Here is a 21,765-nt window from a genome sequence, read left to right as displayed (position 1 = left end):
CTTGCTAAGCAAACATAGTAACAACAATTTTTAAAATTTTGTATGTGTAAAAAAAAGCCCACAGAGTTATTACATGTAATTTGTTATGTGTATATAAAAATATTTTAACAAACAAATATGCTGTAACTATTTCTCTGACAATGAAGTTTAAAAGATAACTTACTTAACAAAATCAAGTCAGAGATAGGAACAAATAAAATTATTATGATAAAAACAAAATTATTTACTTTTAAGTGTACTTTTGCAAAGTCTATTAGAATTATATCTTTAAATATTATACATGAGAAAATTATATCAATATTAACTTGGAGAATTAAGACTTAGTGGTACTTTCAGGTAATCATGAGATAAACTTTCCACCTTCCCCTAAAGCACTAGTAGCCATATAAAGCAGCAAGTCACTTGAATGTGCAAACTGCACATAGCAGACATCAGTACATTTCCTCAGATTATAAAATAAACCCAGATGTAGCAAAAATGGTTGCTAAGAGAAAAAGAAAAAGAAAGTGATTAGCTAACAGTGGACTTTAGCACAAGCCTACGAGGTCTGAGCCTTGAGCAGAAGAAAAGTAGTTGACTATTAAGAGGAAGGAAACCAAGGTTCTACACGTAGCTCTATTTTTTGTGACACTTGGCAAGCCAAAGAACCACTTCAAATTTAGTTTACTATAGTTTTTGTTTTATAACAACTTCCTAAGAATAATTCAGAGTTTAGAGTTTTGTAAAAGAGGAACCTTAACAAGATTTGGAAGATGGAGGGAAATAATAGCCAATATTCTTTGCAAGTCTTCATGTTTTCAATGCAGTGAAAGACCAATGGAAAGGTGCTGGCAGATTCTAGCTTGTTCTCACTTTTCCTGTATCTGTGACCACTTCTTCTTCTTGACTCTTGGCCCTGCTGAACACAGCAACTCCAGCCCCCCGGCCTTACCCCAGATGCAGAGGCCACAGCCTCCCATTAATGTCTACCAGCCTTCTGGTGGTTTCAGTCCACCAGTTGGATGTGCTGCTGGATGTTTCCCAGGTTCCCTTGAAAGCTCCAAAGTTTTTAACCATGTCAAGTGCTTCAGGAGGGTTGGTTGTGACTTTGATCCTTCAACTCCCTCTTCTGGACCCTTACTTCTCAGCTTTTTCTACAACTGGGTAAGATTTTATGCCTAAAATGAATCTCTTACTCCGTAATACTCTATTGGTTCTGCTGCCTTAATTAAACCATGATATATTCCTTTGGATGAAAAAAAAAATCAAGGTTTTAGGAACAGAAGATCTTCAAGTTTTAAAATATGATGATTCTCTACATTTAACTTCCCTACTCCCCACTCCCCACAACATACACATAGAAGCACATCACAATCAAAGACAAAATTTGAGTAATATACCCAGAGGAATGAATGAAAATCATTATAAAGGTTGCCGTTTAATATTGGTCAGGGAAGTAAACACATTATTTCTCACTGTATCTTTTGAATTTCATCTACATTACCTGTTCCGAAACAGAATTATATTAAGGTCCTATTTATATGTCTGTCAAGATTAATCATCAGAACTAAGCTACAACAGATCTAAAATTTTCTGTTATTCGAATGAATATCTCTCATAAACATTCACATTCAGTCTCTTGATTAGTTGGCTCTATTTAATCATCACTCTGTCATTAATTAACTTAGCCTTTATTTGGTATCTGTTATGTGCCAAGCATGACATTATGTGCCGGGTGAAACATGCCACACTTTCACACTTCTAGACTCTGGATCTACTGCTTCCTTCTTCAGAATGCTCCCTCTACTCTGCAGGCACCCATACTCTGTGGAAACAAGTTCAGAAGCCATGCACTCTGTGAAACCTTCTCTGAAACCCTACCCACAGAGTCAGTCATTCATTTCTCTTTTTTCTTTTAAAAAGAGAAATGAATGATTGACTATTTTGTACCTATGTCAACTTTGCATTAATTTATCTTTTTGCTTATTGCCTGTGCCTAAGATCTCCTATGTATATGGAATATATTTATCTTGATTTGGATGTGTTTCTTCTGTAAGCCTAACTATGCTATATTTGTCTATCATAGCATTCTTCACACTGAACTCTAATAGTTAAATAGCAAGTCTGTTTCTTTGATTGGATGCTGAATTTCTTACAGGACATATATTAGAATAAGATTAGAAATTATTTCATTTTGTTTCTCCAGTGTAAAAGACCTTTGATGGCATACACTAGACATTCAAAAGTCTTTATTTTTTATTACTCATTTATTTATTTGAGATAGGGTTTTGCTCTGTTGACGAGGATGGAGGTGAAGTGACATGATCATAGCTCAATGCAGCCTTGAACTCCTGGGCTTAACTGATCCTCCTGCTTCAGCCTCAAGAGAAGCTAGGACCATAGGTGCACGTCACCATGCCCTGCTAATTAAAAAAATTTTGTTGTTGTTGTTGAGACAAGGTCTCACTATGTTGCCTAGGCTGATCTTAAACTCCTGGCTTCAAGCGATCCTCCCGCTTTGGCCTCTCAAAGTGATAGGATTACAAGCATGAGCCATCAAAAGTCTGTTAATTTTTGACCACACACAGCCGTCAAAAGTCTTTGTCAATTTTTGATGAGGGTGACAGGATCATTCAATGGGGAAAGACTAGTATCTTTAGTAAGTGACGACAGGACAACAGGAAACCCATATGTTAAAGAATGAAATTGGAACTTTACCTCACACCATAAACAATCCATTACAAAAAAATTTTTCTAAATCATATATCTGATAAGGGTATAGCATCTAGAATAAATAAAGAACTCTTAAAACTCATCAACAAGAAGTCAAACAACTCAATTAAAAAGTAGCCAAAAGGCCAGGTGCGGTGGCTCACACTGGTAATCCCAGAACTTTGGGAGGTTAAGGCTGGTGGATCACTTGAGGTTAGAAGTTTGAGGCCAGACTGGCCAAGCTGGTGAAACTCCATCTCTACTAAAAATACAAAAATTAGCAGGGCACAGTGGCAGGTGCCTGTTATCCCAGGTACTTGGGAGGATGAGGCAGGAAAATCGGTTGAACCCAGGAGGCAGAGGTTACAGTGGGCTGAGATCATGCCACTGCACTCCAACCTGGGTGACAGAGCAAGACTCTGTCTCAAAAAAGCGTGGGGTGGGAGTGGGGGGGCAACAGACAAATAAGCTTTTCTCCAAAGAAAATACACAAACAGCCAACAAGCACACAAAAATCTGCTCAAGGTCATTAATCATTATAGAGATGTAAGTGAAAACCGCAACGATGTACCACCTCACACCCAGTAGGATGATGTGTTAGCTTACCAAAAATCAAACAAACAAAACAAAAGAAAGAAAGAAAAGTAAGTATTAGTAAGAAAGCGGAGAAACGAACACTCTCAAACATTGCTGGTGGGAATACAAACTGGTTCAGCCATTTTCTGGTTGAAAAGAGTTTGGCAGTTTCTCAAAAAGCTGAACATAAAATTGCCATATGACCCTGTAATTCTACTCCTAAGTGTATAGCCAAATATGTGAAAACAGGTACTCAAACAGGTACTTGTACAGCAATATCCATAGCAACATTATTCACAGTAGCCAAAAAGGAAACAGCTCAAATGTCCATCAATGGATAAATGGATAGACAAATTGTAGTGTACAGATGATTCTCAACTCGTAATGGCGTTACATCCTGATAAACTCATTGTAAGTTGAATACATCATAAGTCAAGAATGTATTTAATACACTTAACCCATCAAACATCATAGCTTAGCCTAGCCTGTCTTAAATGTGCTCAGAACTCTTACATTGGCCTTGGTTGGGCAAAATCATCTAACACAAAGCCTAGCTTATACTAAAACACTTAATATCTCATGTAGTTATTGAATACTGTACTGAAAGTGAAAACCAGAATGGCTGTACAGGTACGCAAAGTACAGTTTCTACTGAATGCATTATTATTTTTGCATCATCATAAAGTTGACAAATCTTAAGCTGACCCATTATAAATCATGGATCACTTACATACACACAGTGGAATATTATTTGGCTATAAAAAGAATGAAGTACTGATATATGCTACAATTTAGATGAATATACAAAACAGTATGCTAAGTGAAAGAGGCCAGATACAAAAGATCACATATCATATGATTCTATTTATATAAAATGTCCAGAATACATAAATTCATACAGACAGGATAAATCCAGATTGGTGAATTTAGAGGCAGATTGGTGGTTGCTAGGAACTGGAAGGAGGGAGAAAGATAGAGACAAACTGCCTACCAGGCAAGGGATTTTACTTTGGGGTGAAGAAAATGTTTTGGAACTAGACAGAGGTGGTAGTTGCTCAATATTGTAAATGTACTAAATGCCACTAAATGTTCACCTTAAATGATTAATTTTATGTTATGTGAATCTATCTCCATAAATTATTAAAACACATACACACATACACGAACCATAAGTTAAATGAATTAAAAAACAAATAGGAGAGATACAACTAAGGCTAGGTGGCCATAAAATTTCCTAGAAAAATAAGGCTCATGTTCTTTGTTATGACAGAATTTTTGATTTTTAAGACACAATAACCTGTGACTTTTATAAGCTGGCACCTCCTAAATCTGAAAATTGTGTAAAGATAATGAATAGGAAGACTCGAAGCTGGCTGCTATCATGTAATATTTAGAGGTTATGATTAGTGTAGTTGATGCTGTGGTGTGCCACCAAGATCCTCCTTTATGATGAAAATATTCACTTCCCAGCTGCCATGCAAGTTGCATGCTGATGACTCCATTATTGCATTCCTCTCTGAAATTTACCCTGGCTGGCTATGTGTGCTTCTTTACCCAAATTTACACCCCTTCTCAGGGGCACATTCAATCACTTGTCAATGAAAGACTACAATAATACATTTTATATACAGCAGTTCTATGTTCTAGGGATAAATCAATGAACATGATGGTGATGATCTCTGTCCTCAGGACCCAGAGGTAGTTATATAAGTAATTAGAATAAAATATGTTAAGTGATGTAATAGGAGCACACACAAATGCGACTTAACTTGGTCTTGTGACAGGCTCAGGGAAGGCTTCCTAGAAAACATGTCTACCATGATTGCATATTTAGAAAACCCCATCATCTCAGCCCAAAATCTCCTTAAGCTGATAAGCAACTTCAGTAAAATCTCAGGATACAAAATCAATGTGTAAAAATCACAAGCATTCCTATTCACCAATAACAGACAAACAGAGAGCCAAATCATGAGTGAACTCCCATTCACAATTGCTTCAAAGAGAATAAAATACCTAGGAATCCAACTTAAAGGGATGCGAAGGACCTATTCAAGGAGAACTACAAACCACTGCTCAACGAAAGAAAAGAGGACACAGAAATGGAAGAACATTCCATGCTCACAGATAGGAAGAATCAATATTATGAAAATGGCCATACTGCCCAAGGTAATTTATAGATTCAATGTCATCCCCATCAAGCTACCAATGACTTTCTTCACAGAATTGGAAAAAACTACTTTAAAGTTTCGGCTAGCCATAAGTAGAAAGCTGAAACTCAATCCCTTCCCTACACCTTATACAAAAATTAACTCAAGATGGATTAAAGACTTAAATGTTAGACCTAAAACCATTAAAATCCTACAAGAAAACCTAGGCAATACCATTCAGGACATAGGCATGGGCAAGGACTTCATGACTAAAATACCAAAAGCAATGCCAACAAAAGCCAAAATAGACAAATGGAATCTAATTAAACTAAAGAGCTTCTGCACAGCAAAAGAAACTACCATCAGAGTGAACAGGCAACCTACAGAATGGGAGAACATTTTTGCAATCTATCTATCTGACAAAGGGCTAATATCCAGAATCTACAATGAACTTAAACAAATTTACAAGAAAAAATCAAATAACCCCATCAAAAAGTGGGCAAAGGATATGAACAGACACTTTTCAAAAGAAGACATTTATGCAGCCAACAGACACATGAAAAAATGCTTATCACTGGCCATCAGAGAAATGCAAATCAAAACCTCAATGAGATACCATCTCACACCAGTTAGGATGGTGATCATTAAAAAGTCAGGAAACAACAGGTGCTGGAGAGGATGTGGAGAAATAGGAACACTTTTACACTGTTGGTGGGACTGTAAACTAGTTCAACCATTGTGGAAGACAGTGTGGCAATTCCTCAAGTATCTAGAACTAGAAATACCATTTGACCCAGCCATCCCATTACTGGGGATATACCCAAAAGATTATAAATCATGCTGCTATAAAGACACATGCACACGTATGTTTATTGTGGCACTATTCACAATAGCAAAGACTTGGAACCAGCTCAAATGTCCATCAATGATAGACTGGATTAAGAAAATGTGGCACATATACACCATGGAATACTATGCAGCCATAAAAAATGATGAATTCATGTCCTTTGTAGGGACATGGATGAAGCTGGAAACCATCATTCTGAGCAAACTATCACAAGGACAGAAAACCAAACACTGCATGTTCTCACTCATAGGTGGGAACTGAACAATGAGAACACATGGACACAGGGTGGGAAGCATCACATACCAGGGCCTGTTGTGGGGTGGGGCGAGGGGGGAGGGATAGCATTAGGAGAAATACCTAATGTAAATGATGAGTTAATGGGTGCAGCACACCAATATGGCACATGTATTCATATGTAAGAAACCTGCACGCTGTGCACATGTACCCTAGAACTTAAAGTATAATAGTAATAATAATAATAATAATAATAATAATAATAATAAAAAGAAAACATGATGTCTGCTCTGAGGCTTGCTAAATGATAGGAGCTAGGCAAGTGAAGAGGGTGGGTTAGGACAGTTACAGGTATAGAGAAGATCACATATAAAGACCTAAGGAGTACAGACTATATCTTACTGTTTGGTTTTTGATACATTATTTATCTTTTGTAGGCCTTAGTTTCTTCATGTATAATTAGGGAAAATAACAGTTCTTACCTGGTAGCATTATTGTGAAAATTAAGTTAAATAAATTGGGTAAAGTGATAAGTGTTGCATAATCCATTATTAATGTTGCTGCTATTATTATTGCCAAGACATGGACAAATGTAGTTTTGGTAGTAAAGGGCAGAAGCAAAGCAATCAGCATTGCAAAAGGCATACAATAAAGTCTTCAGAAGATGTTTTCAAGAAATTCAATCAATAAACCACCATAGTATGTTACAAGCAACAGGTATTACTGATTCTATTTTATAAAGAGAAAAGCAGAAGAAAAATAATTAATACTTTCTTAAAATCATAAAGACCTCTAGTTTTACAATATAAAGGTACGTAGCTTTAATGCCTAATACCACCTTTCTAGCAAATGATTCTACCTATCTCTCCGATGAGAACCACAAGTAGCCTGGGAAAGGTGGCAGTGACTCTCTATAAATCATTAAGAGTACACATTCAGGACTACTTCCTTTAAAAATGTTCTCTATGAGATTTCTTAAAGAACTAAAAGTAGAACTGCCATTCAATCCAGCAGTCTCACCACTAGGTATCTTTTCAAAGGAAAATAAGTCATTATATGAAAAAGACACATGCACCCACATGTTTATAGCAGCACAATTCGCAATTGTAAAGAAGTGTAAACAATCGAAGTGCCCGTCAACCAATGAGTAGATAAAGAAAATGTGGTATATATACACCATGGTCTACTACTCAGCCATAAAAAAGAATGAAATAATGTCTTTTGCAGCAACTTGGATGGAACTGGTGGCCGTTATTCTAAGGGAAGTAACTCAGGAATGGAAAACCAAGTATCATATATTCTCACTTATAAGTGGGAGCTAAGCTATGAGAATGCAAAGTCATAAGAATGATATAATGGACTTTGGCGACTCGGGGGTGGGGGTGGTGAGGAAGGGGAGTGAGGGATAAAAGACTACATATTAGGCTCAGTGTATACTGCTCGGTGATGGGTGTACCAAAATCCCGGAAATCACCCCTAAATAACTTATCCATGTAACCCAAAACTACCTGTACCCAAAAAACTATTGAAATAAAAAAAAATTAACAAAAATCTATGAACATAGTTGCTTTTAGTTAAAGTGGATGGAAAAAACCCTAGAGCCAGAAACTCTTGTTTTTCCCCACACTCTAACTTAAACATAACTTTGCAGAGTATTCATTAATTTTTTCTTGTTATTATAAGCAAAAAGGAGAGGCTAAACATCAAACAATTGACCCCAAATACAATAGATTTTAAGAGAAAATGTGTATCCTTTAGCCTGAAGTAGATTCTTTCAACAAATAGTAAGCTTTTTTTTTCTACGCTAACATAATCCTAAATTTGTAATAATTTCAGTGTAACACTGGTAGGACTAGCAGGTTTCCATGCCAAATCAACAGCTACAATTACAAAATATTTTTTATGTTTATAATGAAAAGCAGAAGCAATACCAAAATACTTAGGTTGGTTGGACATGCTAAAGATTGTATCACCAACTGTTCTGGCAATGAAGTATTAGAAAGAGTAGAAAGTTTCTCAATCATTTCCTACCTGCTGGCCATATTCCACTCAAGGGCTGGATTTTGAGAATTCCTTTCCGTCTCTGTTACCACCCCTCCTGAGACACTTTCCTTCTCTGGTTTTAGTTGATCCCACTGTGCAGTACCAATATTGATGGACTGCAGGTCTATTTGGTATTGTCTGTCTTCGATTTCTGATCCAGGATCTCGAAGAATTCCTAAGTTCAAGGCTCTCCTGTAAAGGCAGTGAAAAAAAACAAAAATAAAAACAGGAAAACAGATAAAATAACCATTCTATGTTTATTTTGTTCACTAACATAATGTCAATACCATTTTTTTCCTTTGGATTACTGATGAATAAACTGGGGCACATCTATGAAAAAGGTTTCAGAAAGTTATCACTTAATCTACACTATAATGATTTATTATGTTATTCCTGGCATGTTACTCTTTTTCTAAGTACTTTCACATACATGATTTCAATCCTTCAGATGCTCTGAGGTTCTATTTTATGTCCATTTTTACAAATGAGAAAATAATTCACAGAGTTTGAAAGACAGCTAAAGTTATAAAACTAGTATGGGACAAAACTACAACACAAATACAGGGTTTTTTGTTTGTTTTTCGTTTTTTACTCAAAACCCTTTCCATTGCTAATCATCTACTTTCCTCTGAGCTTTGATTTCTTGTTAGGAAAGGTAATGGAGACTTCTTAATCTATTTCACCCCTTCAACCCTTGCTCTTCATTCTTTATATAATCCAAATGTAGTTGTTGATAAATGACAAGGTTTCTGATGTAGAATAACAGTGAGGTTTACTGCCCCATATAGAGTTGGAACACACAACGTTGATCCTATTTCCACTGCTAAGTAAATAAATAAAATAATCTGTAAAGCTAAATTAAAGGAAGTAAATAGATAAAAATGTTCATGAAGGTTTTAGAGTAAAATAGCAAGGCAATAAGGTAGGGTGGGAAGCACAAAGTTTGAGAGCCAGAGAAAACTTAAGTCTGCCTGAATTTGGCGCTTTTTTCTTATGTTAAGTTTTGTTGGTCCAGAAAAGTTTTAAAGTAGATGATCAAAAGAAAAATAGTATTTGGCCCCCATAAAAGTTTTTATCAGCAGAAAAGTTGAAATAACAAAGAGAATAAAAATAGCCTTACTAGTAGAAATAGTTTTAAAAGCTTCAATTACAGACATTAGAAAAAAATACAATTAAGTTACTTACATCAGTTGAACACTAATGAAACTTATTATTGGGAGGTGATGGGGGGAGTGTTGGGTCCTAGTGTGAAAAGTACAGAAAAAGGCAAAATCTGATTCACTTTATGCCTTGGTTGACTAAGAAGGTGTGGAGGTCAGAACAAGCACTCCCAGAGGCTGGTTAAATGATAATGGACAGTGAATGACTGCTCAGACTCAAGACAGCGGGTGTCTGGGCCAGCTGCTCAGGACTGGGCCAGGCAAGGTGAGGGCTGACATTAATTGATTCAAATAAAGAGAGAAGCAAGGAGAAGACCTGAGTGGAATAAGCAAGCGGCTCAGGTAGTGAGATGTCAGAGGGAGTTATGAACAGGGGAAAAGGGGAACAAATAGCCACTGGTCAACAAGCCATAGCAGGAGCCAGAGAAACTGAGGATAATTCTCATGATTCCTAGGGTAGGAGCTGGATCTGTGTTTTCTCCTTTCTAACTTAGAAAAATTACAGGAAAGGTGAACTAAAATTTTATACAGACTCAAGAACTGCATTAGAAATAGGGCTCATAAGTAGGCCATTAATCCTTTCAATTTGCCTTAAGGTAAAGAGAAAAGGAATGAATGACAGTGCAGGTAGGAAGGAGAGGCATTTTGAGAGTCTCTCTGTAGAAGAATGTTCTAGTTTCATTTAAATATTGGTGTAATTCTGTTAATTCTAAAAAGGCCCAGCTCAGCTATCACTTTTTTTATGAAGCTTTTCCTGATCACCCTTCCTCCAAACTCCCCTTTCCCAAATCTCTGTTCTTAGGGTCTCTCTATGCTTGTAAATATAATAATAACACATTGACTTATCAGTCTTCCCAAATATACCACACATTTCTTGAGGTCAGGAACTATCCATACTATCTAGCAATAGGTAAATGCTGTTTCAATTCACTGATTTGTACTGACATAAATCTTTACAAATCTCAGGTGGAGAACCTATTTGTACACAACAATAAGAGCACGTAGTCTTTAAAACACTAAACTTTTGAATCAGGGCCACATAAATTCTGATAGCCAGCAAATATTTGAGGCAGTTGATGGCCTAACCTATTTCCCTAGATTTTTACTTACCATATAAACATTACTTTTACTTATTTTAAAACAGCCAATGCTCTCTACATTTTAAATAAACTCCCTAAACATATTTTTAAGGTGAACTAAAATACTTTAATACCTTTGAAGGAAAAAAAATGAAAATAAAATTAGTGTTATAGTAAAAGACAAATCAACCTAATCCCAACATAAACAACCGTTTTCCTATTTCCCTTGACACATGGAAAAACTGTAAAATTACAAGATTACAATCACAAAAACACCGAGTTTCATCAGAGTTTTTCATTGCTTTTAGGCTTGTAATTTCCCTTTTTTTTTTTTGGACTTAAATTAAGCTATGTTTCTCCTGCCATAATTTGTCAATGATTTCCCACAGGTTCTTCTTCCCTATACAAAAATACTTTCCATTTTGAGTGATAGCCAGATACTTCCAAAAATGGTAATTTTCAAATTTCAAACTTTTAGGGATTAGGATTAGTATTTCTATATTTTTTCTTATTGCTTGCTTTTAAAATTATATATTTGATATATTGACATACATGTGACATATTTGATTTGAAAAAATTCAGAGTAATTTATAATATTTGAGTATATAAATCCAACTTAAAAATTAATTGCAAAACCTTCCAAATCTCAGTTGGGGAAAGTAGGATAAGCAGTTGATTTATGTGAGTTTTAGTCTCAGACTTTCCAATGATCATGAGCTTGCAGAAATTATTTAACTTCTCTGTGCTTTAGCTATTTTGATATAAGGACTATTATAAAGATAAATAAAATGTATGTGTAATTGAAAAACTATTCATAAAGTACCTTATAGATTTTATGACTATTATGGAAGTATATTATCTTATATGATTCTGAATGAACAGCATATTTAAATCACCAACTAATCACAGATGCACAAGTATCAAGATAAAACAAAATCCACTTCTCTATGAATGAACGGCAATGAAAACGATAAAGATAAATGTTCCTTAACATTTCTAGTATCACCTATTTCTGAATATGGCATATTAGAAACTCTGAATGAACCTCCTGGCTCTCATAACCAAATTGCTTTAACAAATTTAAAGTATTTTTTCAGACACATCCTGGAGCCAACACCAATAACAGAATAACAGAAGCTGGAAAGTCTCCCAAATAATGTGAAACCAGGAACCATAATAAAAAAGCACCTGCCAAAGCTGGCTTTTACTCTAAAGTTTTCTGCTAAATCCTGCAGACACTGATTTTCTGCTCTGTTAACTGCACAGGAGGAGATGAAGCTCAGGGCTCAAGCAAATGATGAATCTATTTAATAGAAGACAATTCACATAAAGCTGAGATCACCAAGGGTCACCAGCAGTGAAAGGGTAGATTAGAAACGGCCCTTCTAGGGAGCTCTGTGGTGATAGGACAGTTCTGTATCTTGATTGTGATGGTGGTTACATGAATCTACATGAGACAAAATTACATATAGCACTATATACATTAACACAAGTGCATGTAAAACTGGCAGAATCTGAATACAACTGTGTATTGATTGTACTGATGTCAACTTCCTGGTCTTGATATTGTACTATAGTTATACAAGACGTTTCCATTGAGGGAAACTGGGTGAAGTGCACACAGGACTTCTCCAAATATTTTTCATAATTCTTTATGAATCTATATTTCAAAATATATTTTTTAAAGCAACAGTTCTCCTCGTGCTCATGTAGAAATGGACAAGGTAATTTATCAGCTTACCTGTCTTTACCTTACTAATGGGTAAAGAGGAAAAAAAAAAACCAACCAACCCACAAAACCCAAATCAAAAAACAATGTTCTAAGATTTTGCAATCGTGAGCCAGGACTTGGAAGTTTGAGTCTCAAATATGGTATGAACAAAAATTCAGTCTGGACAGTCTTGCTCCAGGTAGACAGTGCTTCCAGATGACATGTAAAGGCAAAAGTAAAAGCACAATCTCTTGGGATGAAATCAATTTCAACTCAAAGAACTTCCACAGATCAGGTTCCAAGTGAAATGAGACACTCACAGACAAAATTCACAATTCACACAACAGCAGAAGCAATGGACAGACTAGCAAACATAAAATATAAAATAATTATTTAAAAAGTAAAAAAGCATCTTCAAAATATGAGCAGGGAACAAGACTTTAAAAAGAACCATGTAGAACTACAAATGAGAAAAAAAATAAAACTCAAGCAGATGAAGCCTAGCTAAAGTGATAGTGAATTAAAAGAAAGATCCAATGAAATCCAGAATGTAATCCAAAGAGACAAGGAAATACTATAAATGAAAGAAGGTTAAGATTCATTGAGAATAGAGAGAGAAAATCTAAAAAATGCTTAATTAAAGCTTGAGGGAGGTAATACACAGAACGAGGAGGCAATATTTGAAGAGATAATATCTTATAACTATTCCACAATTATTGAAAAATGCCAGGCCCTAAATCCAGGCAGCCCGAAGTATCCCAAGAAATAATCATAAGGAAGACATTGGTAAATATATGAGTAAGTCTAAACATATATTATGTTTAAATTAATAATAATGATGTCTAAATTGTGATGAGAAAACAGGCCAAAAATAAGACACTGGATAATAATATATAAATAAGGGGACCAGATAATTTGAGATAAAATGTTCTAAGTTTCTTGTATTGTTGAAGAAGAAGAAAAAGATATTAACTTCAGACTTCTGTTAAGTACACATGTTAACATAGCTAGAGTAGCCACTAAAATAACAGATATGGAACATATAACTTCCAAATAAATAAAAATTAGAATGTCAGAAATGAAAAACCAAAGTTGGGTAAGTAGAAAGCACATAAGAAGAAGATACAAATAAAAGTCCAAACATAATAATCAGCATAAATATAAATAATTTAAACTCTCCCATTAGAAGATAAAAACTGTCAGATTGCATTTAATAAATCAGTTAATATTCTGTTTTTTATGAGACACACCTAAAACTTTAGGGCACAGAGTCAACATATGCAAAAATATATACTAAGCAAACATTTGACAAAAAAACTTAAGTAATTATATTTACATTATATTATACAACATAGACTTTAACTCTGTTTAAAAATAGTTACTGCCTGAAAACAAAAGATTCAGTACATTTGGAGGTTAAGACAATTCTAAATTTATTTGTAAAAAGAGCCTCAAAACATGTAAAAGAAACACTGATAGCTCTACAAGGAGAAACTGACAAATCTGTCCTCCATGGTGGATAACTTTAACCCTCTAAGCAGGTAAGAAAAAAAATACAGAAAAATTGAAAAGCATAATATGTGTGATGAGGTGAACATTTACAGAACATAGTATCTGACAATGGGACAATACATATTTCTTTCAAGCACACAGGAACATTTATAAAATCCGACCACTTGCTAGGCCATAAAGCTAGCCTCAGTACATTTCAGTGAATTAGCATCATATAGACTGTATCCTCTGAGCACAATACAATTCCGTTAGATATTTTATTAAAGAAGAGAATTCACAAAACTGCCTATGTTTAGAAATTTTAAAACACACTTCTAAATGAGTCATCCACTGTCAAAAAAATCATAATAAAAGTTAATACTTAAAAGCAAATTTTATGCATTAAACATTGTAGGATGTAGTTCAAGTGGCACTTACAGGAAAATTTATTGTCTAAAATACTAGTTTTAGCAAATAAAAAAGGCTCAGTAAGCTGAACATAAAAAGTAGAATAAACTAAAAGAAAGAGGGAAGGATATAGAGCACAATAAAAAAGAGAGATCAACAAAGCCAAAAATAGACAAATTTCTAGCATTAAAGGGGAAAAAAGATAAAGATAGAAGGCAAAATAAACTATATTTGCAAGAAAAAAGGAAACATAACTAGGATGTTGTGAAGATGAAATAGTTAAATTAATAGGAAGATTTATAGCGACAAAGATTTTATGGCTTACTGTGAAAAAAAAAAACAAAACATCTCTCCTAGTCGTCACTGTCCCTAGAAGATATTTCTATTAATATAGTGTCCTCTAATTTCTTCTACCAAATATAACATTACTTCTTCTATAACTCTTTTTCTACATGAAAATGACTCTTTTAAAACCATATTGTTACAAAATAAAACTGCTAGTAAAGTAGTAAGTGGTAGAAAGCAACCAGATTCTTCTCTACTCATAGCCTTAGTCAGGACTGTCAAAATTATATTATCCTATCTAAACAGCCCTTCCTCCAGTGACCTGACTTGCATTATTTATTGGGCACTGTATGTTAGGTATTGTGATAGGCCCTAAGAATAACAGGTCCCTGGATGGTCCCTGCCCTCATAACACTTAAAGTCTAATGTGGGATTTAGAGGCAATTATACAACACTTAATATTCCAAAAGGTTATGTATAAAATAAAATTGGAAGCACATAGAAGGGACACCTGACCCAGACTTGGGAGGCCCAGGAAAGAGTAAGGCAACATAGAAACAAGTTCAAAAGAGCCCAGTTATCTCATTTCATACAAGAAAGAATCTCCAGCAGAGGAAATAGCAGGTTTAAAGGCTGAAAGATATGAGGCAGTAGCACATCTAGAAACCCTGAAAAGGCTCTGAACAGCGGGCCTGGAGAGAGGCAGGGGAGAAAGCAATGGTATAAGGCATGGAGGTTTCCAGCCAAAGACACGCCCTTTTGTACCAAGTATCAGAGACTTACTTGTATGAGGCCCAGTGTTTGAGGAAGAGGTGCAGCCCACAAGATGGGCTTGCCTTGCAAACTGGCATTTTCTCCCCTGCCAAATAGGTTGCATAAATTCTGTAGTAGCACAATAGCCAAGAGGAGAGAAAAACGTGGGTTTTTGTCTTAATTATGAAAATTAAGTGAGATAAATACAGAGAGCCTGGCACAGAAGTCATCACATCATAAAAAGTTCAAAAATTGTCAGGAAAAAAAAACCCTACTTTGAAATCTTTCCTCAGACTCTGTATAAAATGTCAAATAGAAGTAAAATGATTGGAAAGTGAGAATAAGACAGACTTAGCTGGATAAAGCATATACTAGGATTCTAAAAAGAAACAACAGCTGAGCAGAGAACACCAGTGATACTCAATTTAATAAATCAAACTCAATGAATTCTACTCACATTTTCTAATTTGATCTGTTTCATCAACTTAACAGTGTTTTAACAGTATGCTGGTTAGTATGCAATAAACCTCTTACTTTCTAAGCCAAGAAAGTTTATTGTGGAAAATTTAGGCGAAATAAAAATATTCTTGGCCGGGCGTGGTGGCTCACGCTTGTAATCCCAGCACTTTGGGAGGCCGAGGCGGGCGGATCATGAGGTCAGGAGATCGAGACCACAGTGAAACCCCGTCTCTACTAAAAATACAAAAAAAAATCAGCCGGGCGTGGTGGCGGGCGCCTGTAGTCCCAGCTACTCGGAGAGGCTGAGGCAGGAGAATGGCGTGAACCCGGGAGGCGGAGCTTGCAGTGAGCCGAGATTGCGCCACTGCACTCCAGCCTGGGCGAGAGAGCAAGACTCCCGTCTCAAAAAAAAAAAAAAAAAAAAAAAAAATATTCTTGCATCTTTAAAACACAGTTTCTTCAACAATCTTAGTCTCTTGAGCTATCAAAACCAGGAAACATCAATGTATTTCCTCTGTAGATAGTTTTCCAAGTACAAATGAAAATTTCTATTACAAATTATAAAGGTAGACCATTTAGCTTATTGGTTTGAGTTAATAAAATATTATATTTTGAAGAATTAGCTAATATGTATAAAATTTACAAGTTTGGTTTAATTTTTGTCTAATAAAACAAATACAGGATAGTTTTTTTCAGGCAGATAAAACTTTGATTTTTCTTTCTTATTACATAATCCCCAAGATTTATTTTTCTTTATCATTATAAGAAAATACAGTAGTAATGCACTGATTTACTTCATTTTCCAAAAAATAGGATTTTTTTCCCTCAACTTGAAATAGTCACTAATCTCTATTTTTTAATGTGTAAGATATACTCCTGTTTTGTCCTATACATACTTAAAACCAATTTCAGTTATTATGAAATATTAAAAGCATTTTTGCTTTTTCAATATGAAATTAAGAAAACATATTCAAAATGTTTTCAAATACCATATGCTAGCTTTTTTTATTTTTAATGAAAAATCATAATGTATAAATTTATGGGGTACATTAACTTTCATTAAGCATTATTAATGCAAGATGTCTTCTGAAAGATATTTCACATCTCATGGCACACGAGTTTTTTTAAAGTTTTTGGTAAATGGTTACAGACACAAGATTCACAAATAATTTACTTTTTTTTTCAAAGATTGAAAATCATTTTACAATTTTACAACTTTTAAAATGCTATTGTCCCTAAGCAAAGAACTTTATAACTTAAAAATAAGACTGGTAGGAGTGAAAAACATTCTGATTACAATGCCAAAAACGAAAGTATAATTTATTCAAGAGAACTTTGATTTAGTACACCAAGTTTTCCTAGCACAAATAACAATTGCAGAATAATTAGAGCAAAGAATTATAATAGAATGATACTTTACTAAGTAGCTAATCATAGGTAAAGGACTATAGCTTGTCCTATGGTGAGGACCAGAATGCCTAATGTTAACAATGTCTGCCTTAAAAAATACAATGTAAACATCTTATAATAAAAAAGCATTATATTGTTGTTTCATTTACTAATTAAATGTTTCCTAGAAATGTCTGCTATCATAAACAGGACTTAAATTTTCTGGTCTCAACTTCACATACTTCTAAAAGCTCTATGAACTTTGCTGTCTTCTTATTGCAGCCTTTAAAACCTTGTAGCAATTCAAATCAGGAAAGGGGGTGAATCAAGAAGCCCATGACTTCCTTACCCTTAGCACAAAAAACTGCTTTATTGGCTACAATGTAGGAGTTATAATTGTAATTGCTTTGCCCTTCCGAAACTCTTATCCCATACCATTTGAACCATTCAGCAGGTGGTGTAGGAGGATAAACTAAAGTCTGCAATAGTTGGTCAATAATGTAATCATAAGGAACCAAAGAAGACTTTAAGTATATAACAGGAAACATAGCTTTAATGTTTTCCTTTTTAAATTGATTTAGTCTGGGTCAGGCCTTTGGTATGTTTACATAAGGAACAGCTCATGTTGAACCATTTACTACTCACTGCTGAATAGGCATATCTCAGGAATTCACTGTAAAGAAGTGAAATTCGTTCACTTATAGCTCAATTGAGATCCACAAAATGTTAAACAAGGCAGAAAATAAGAATGAAAAAGAAGTAAAACTTTTATGCCTTGATTAAATTAAATGTCTACATATTTATCACCAATTCTCCATAACTGACAGTAATTTTGAGAGTAAATAGGACAGGGGATATAATTGTCTGTCAGACTGAAACCAATGCTGAGTTCCATCACCAATGATTAGGGCAGGGGTACTAATCTTCAGAGTGTAGAAGAATCACCCAGGGAGTTTGTTCAAAATATTCAGCTCCCATCTTTAGACATTATGATTCAGAAGGTCTGGACTAGGCTGAGGAAAATGCCCTCTTTTCCCTTTTTTATCTAAACTAGCATCTCTATTGATTCTTAAAACCACATTCTGATACTTGGGTCATCACAGCTCTCTAAATTTGAACATTATATCTCTGCTATCTGAACCAAGGTAAGCATAGATAAGGTCCCAAAAATCTAAGGATTTTTCACTTATAAAACAGAAGAATTCGTATTTGCTTCCTTCACTGAACTACTTAGAGGAAGCATCTCTTTTCTTCCTCAAGGCTAAGGTTTCTGTCAATTCACTCCACCCTTGAAGGCTGGGTTATGTTCTTTTTTCTCACCTCCATGTACACAGCAACAAGTGCAGGGCCTGGCACATGGCAGGCGTTTAATACAGGAAAGTTGAATGAATTAGAAAGTTGAATGAATTACAACGTCGGATGTATTACTTCTTTATTTCCTTTATTTCACATGAGGATTTTAGTCAATCACCTTTTTCTTTTTCTCTCGTGGCTAAAAACACGTTCAAGTTATCCTCTCTCTAGTTATTCACTCTAAAAAGAGACAGAGAGACACACTCTCTCCCTAAGTCCTTGCGTTCTCCTAGCTACTACATTCTTTCTCTCACATTCTTTTAGCCAGAAACTTTTTTTTCTCTCAATATTTCCATTTTCTCACCATTTATTTTCTCTTCAAACCAAGAACAATCAGGTATCATCCTTAAATTTTCAAATACTGGATCCAATGGGCAATTTTCAGTCATTAACTCAGCAGGCTTTTCTGGATATGTGACAATTCAAAATGGCAGTATAGCATGCTGGTAAAGTGCACAGACTGAGAATCTAGTCTTTCTGGGTCTATAATTCTAGCTCTGACACCTATCACCGGGTACTTTCGGGCAAACTGAAGTTTCAGTGCTTCATTATATTCACCTAAAAAGCAAAGCAAAGTCACTGGAGGACTTAAATGAGTAAAAAGTACTATCTGACACAGAGTAATTAATATATCTGACACAGAGTAATTAATATTTATTAGAAGTTATTATTTTTATGAACTTGCTCATTATTAAAATTTTTCTCCATGAACACCATACTCCAGCAACTATTCCTCATTAATCTCCTTCACTAGACTTCTTACTTTTGTTTGCCAATACTGGTTTCTCTAGGGCTCCATCTTCAGTTTTATTTTATGCTTTATGTGAAATCATTTATGGCACAACTGATTTACAGATGGCAGTACATGTACTTGTCAGTTATAACTCTAATGAAGGAGATTGGCTTACAATTTCTGGCCCAGACAATTCTATGATGAATGGCACACACCTGTAAGAAAGCTGGCTATTGTTAAGGTTCCATGGTCAATGATGGTATAATATAATGCTGTAGTAAAGGCATGAATCTTAAAGTCACAATTATATTCAAAATCTGCTTCTACTACTTAACAAGCTTTGTATCCTTGGGAAAGTCAACTAAACCTCACTGAATATCAGAGGTTTACATGGGTTTCTTTTGGGATTAAATGTGGTAACTTTAATTGACATCCTTAGTGTCTAATAAATGACATCTAGTTGTTGTTATTACTACAGAGGATAAGAGAGAGGCTGGCTGGCCTGCTTTGGGACTGAATCCATATAATTGGTCTCACTTACTCTGTGCTATAACATCCAAAAGAACACTGATGACACAGGGATAGTTTAACAAACAAAAGAGTCCCTTAATAATTTCTTGAGCTGAAACAGAACATTATGTAAGAAAATTGGTTCTCTATATCTTTAGTCCACATGCTAAATTAATTCTAAAACATTCATCACCCATTTCACATTTGCAAAATAAAGAGCCTTGCTTATAAGAGGAAAGGAGTGAAAATTGAGAATATCCAATTATTAACTTATTTTCTAAGAATGCAATTTCATATCTTCTAGAGAAAAATAATTTTTAATTACTACAAATTTTTTAATGAAGCAGCAATTTTGTATTAACAAATGGTTTTATGACGGGGAAATAATAAAACTCACATTTTTCAATTAAACAAATTATTAAGTGATTTATATGTACAAACACACATAGTATGAAGTAATAATGACATGACAGTCAGCAGTATTTATCAGCTCATCAGCTCTTTTCTTTCTGATGACTAAATTATAGGCAATTTCATTAGAATTTAAATATTCATCTCTTTCTACTTGAAGATTCTCAAAAATAGGCTCACTGGTTACAGTGGTTAAGCAAATAAACTAAATTTTCACAATCTCTCTGGAAAACATGAGCTTTGATTTTTTTTTTTTTTTTTTTTTTTTTTTTTAGTGAACAGTCATAAACTTGAGCTAAATCCTCATTTGCTCACTAATGTTATAAGTGGGTTATACTGGCATGCTGATTTAAGAAGCTATATGGTATACAATGTACAGTCAATGTGAAATGTATAAAAATAGACCAAACAACCTTCACTCATTAGAAATGTGTTCACTTGCAATGTACTAACTGGCCATGATTGCACTAAAAAATCTGTTGATATTATTAAAGAATCTGTGTGATCTCAGATATTACAGAGAAAGGTGCTAGAATAGAGAAAAACAAGAATATGATTTCAATTTTGTTAAAAATTTAATTATGATGTTGATCTTCAACCAAATAGATTACTTGTCAGAAAGTTTTTAAGCACTGAAAATAGAAAGTGGTCTATATTAGGAGTTCTATGAGATAATTACGAACACATTAAACCAAAGCAGACCCATTTCCTTTTTCGGTTACAGGACAAGGATAACGAATGAGAGAACAGCACCAATTTTATGAAACACGATGTTATAAAGATGTGTAAATGATTAAACGAAGATACTTTCATTAATAGAGAAATATGGACTTGAGGAAAATATAGCAAAATGGATTCAGAGCTGATTTAATACCACATCCAAACAGTATCTATATGGAGTCAGGTCTCTAGTAACTTGCCAGAGGATTTGGATGAACTAAATGGTTTTTTTAATCATTAATTTACTGAATTCATATATATCAGTCATCAAATTTTCAGATGACAAAGTTGGGAAATATAGCTAATATGGTGAATGAGAAAATCTAGATTCTATAATATCTCAAAATATTGGAACAAAGAGCTAATAAAAACTAAGATGAAATTTAACAGCAACAAATGTAAAATTCCATATATGGGTTCAAATAACCAACATACAGAATGTGAAAGAGTTTACTTGAAAACACTCGAATTTTTTTTTTAAAAAAGATAGTAACAAAAACAACAAAGGAATGCCTAGGAAAGCTAGGCTGATTATGAGAAAAAAAGAAATATCAAAAGCATTGTCAAATGTGATTCTAGATTTTTAAATAGCATAACACATACCACACATATAAAGTATTACAAGATTAAGCAATCTCTTCCTTAGTGCACTAATAGTACAATTCTTAAATACTATTCTTTCATTAATATTCAAACATTAAATTTTAGAATGATTACATTTAATTTGCATAACTTAATTCAAGCAATTATATATAACTCATACTT

At 34.4% G+C, this 21,765-nt stretch overlaps 1 protein-coding gene across 17 annotated transcripts in view; it reads right to left on the bottom strand.

Annotated features, from left to right (window-relative positions):
* The window catches only part of VPS13B (vacuolar protein sorting 13 homolog B), an 897,698-nt gene that overhangs the window by 319,047 nt on the left and 556,886 nt on the right, over positions 1 to 21,765 (bottom strand). For all 17 annotated transcript variants that reach the window (XM_063642860.1, XM_055286878.2, XM_063642862.1 and 14 more), the window contains exon 31: positions 8,527 to 8,730. In XM_063642860.1, coding sequence (XP_063498930.1) covers positions 8,527 to 8,730 — 204 coding nt within the window. The remainder of the gene's footprint in view (positions 1 to 8,526; positions 8,731 to 21,765) is intronic.

Source organism: Symphalangus syndactylus, chromosome 7, assembly GCF_028878055.3.
Source record: "Symphalangus syndactylus isolate Jambi chromosome 7, NHGRI_mSymSyn1-v2.1_pri, whole genome shotgun sequence".
NCBI classification, from domain to species: domain Eukaryota; kingdom Metazoa; phylum Chordata; class Mammalia; order Primates; family Hylobatidae; genus Symphalangus; species Symphalangus syndactylus.
The sequence above is the reverse complement of the archived record's forward strand: the minus strand, read 5'-3'. Positions and strand labels throughout refer to the sequence as shown.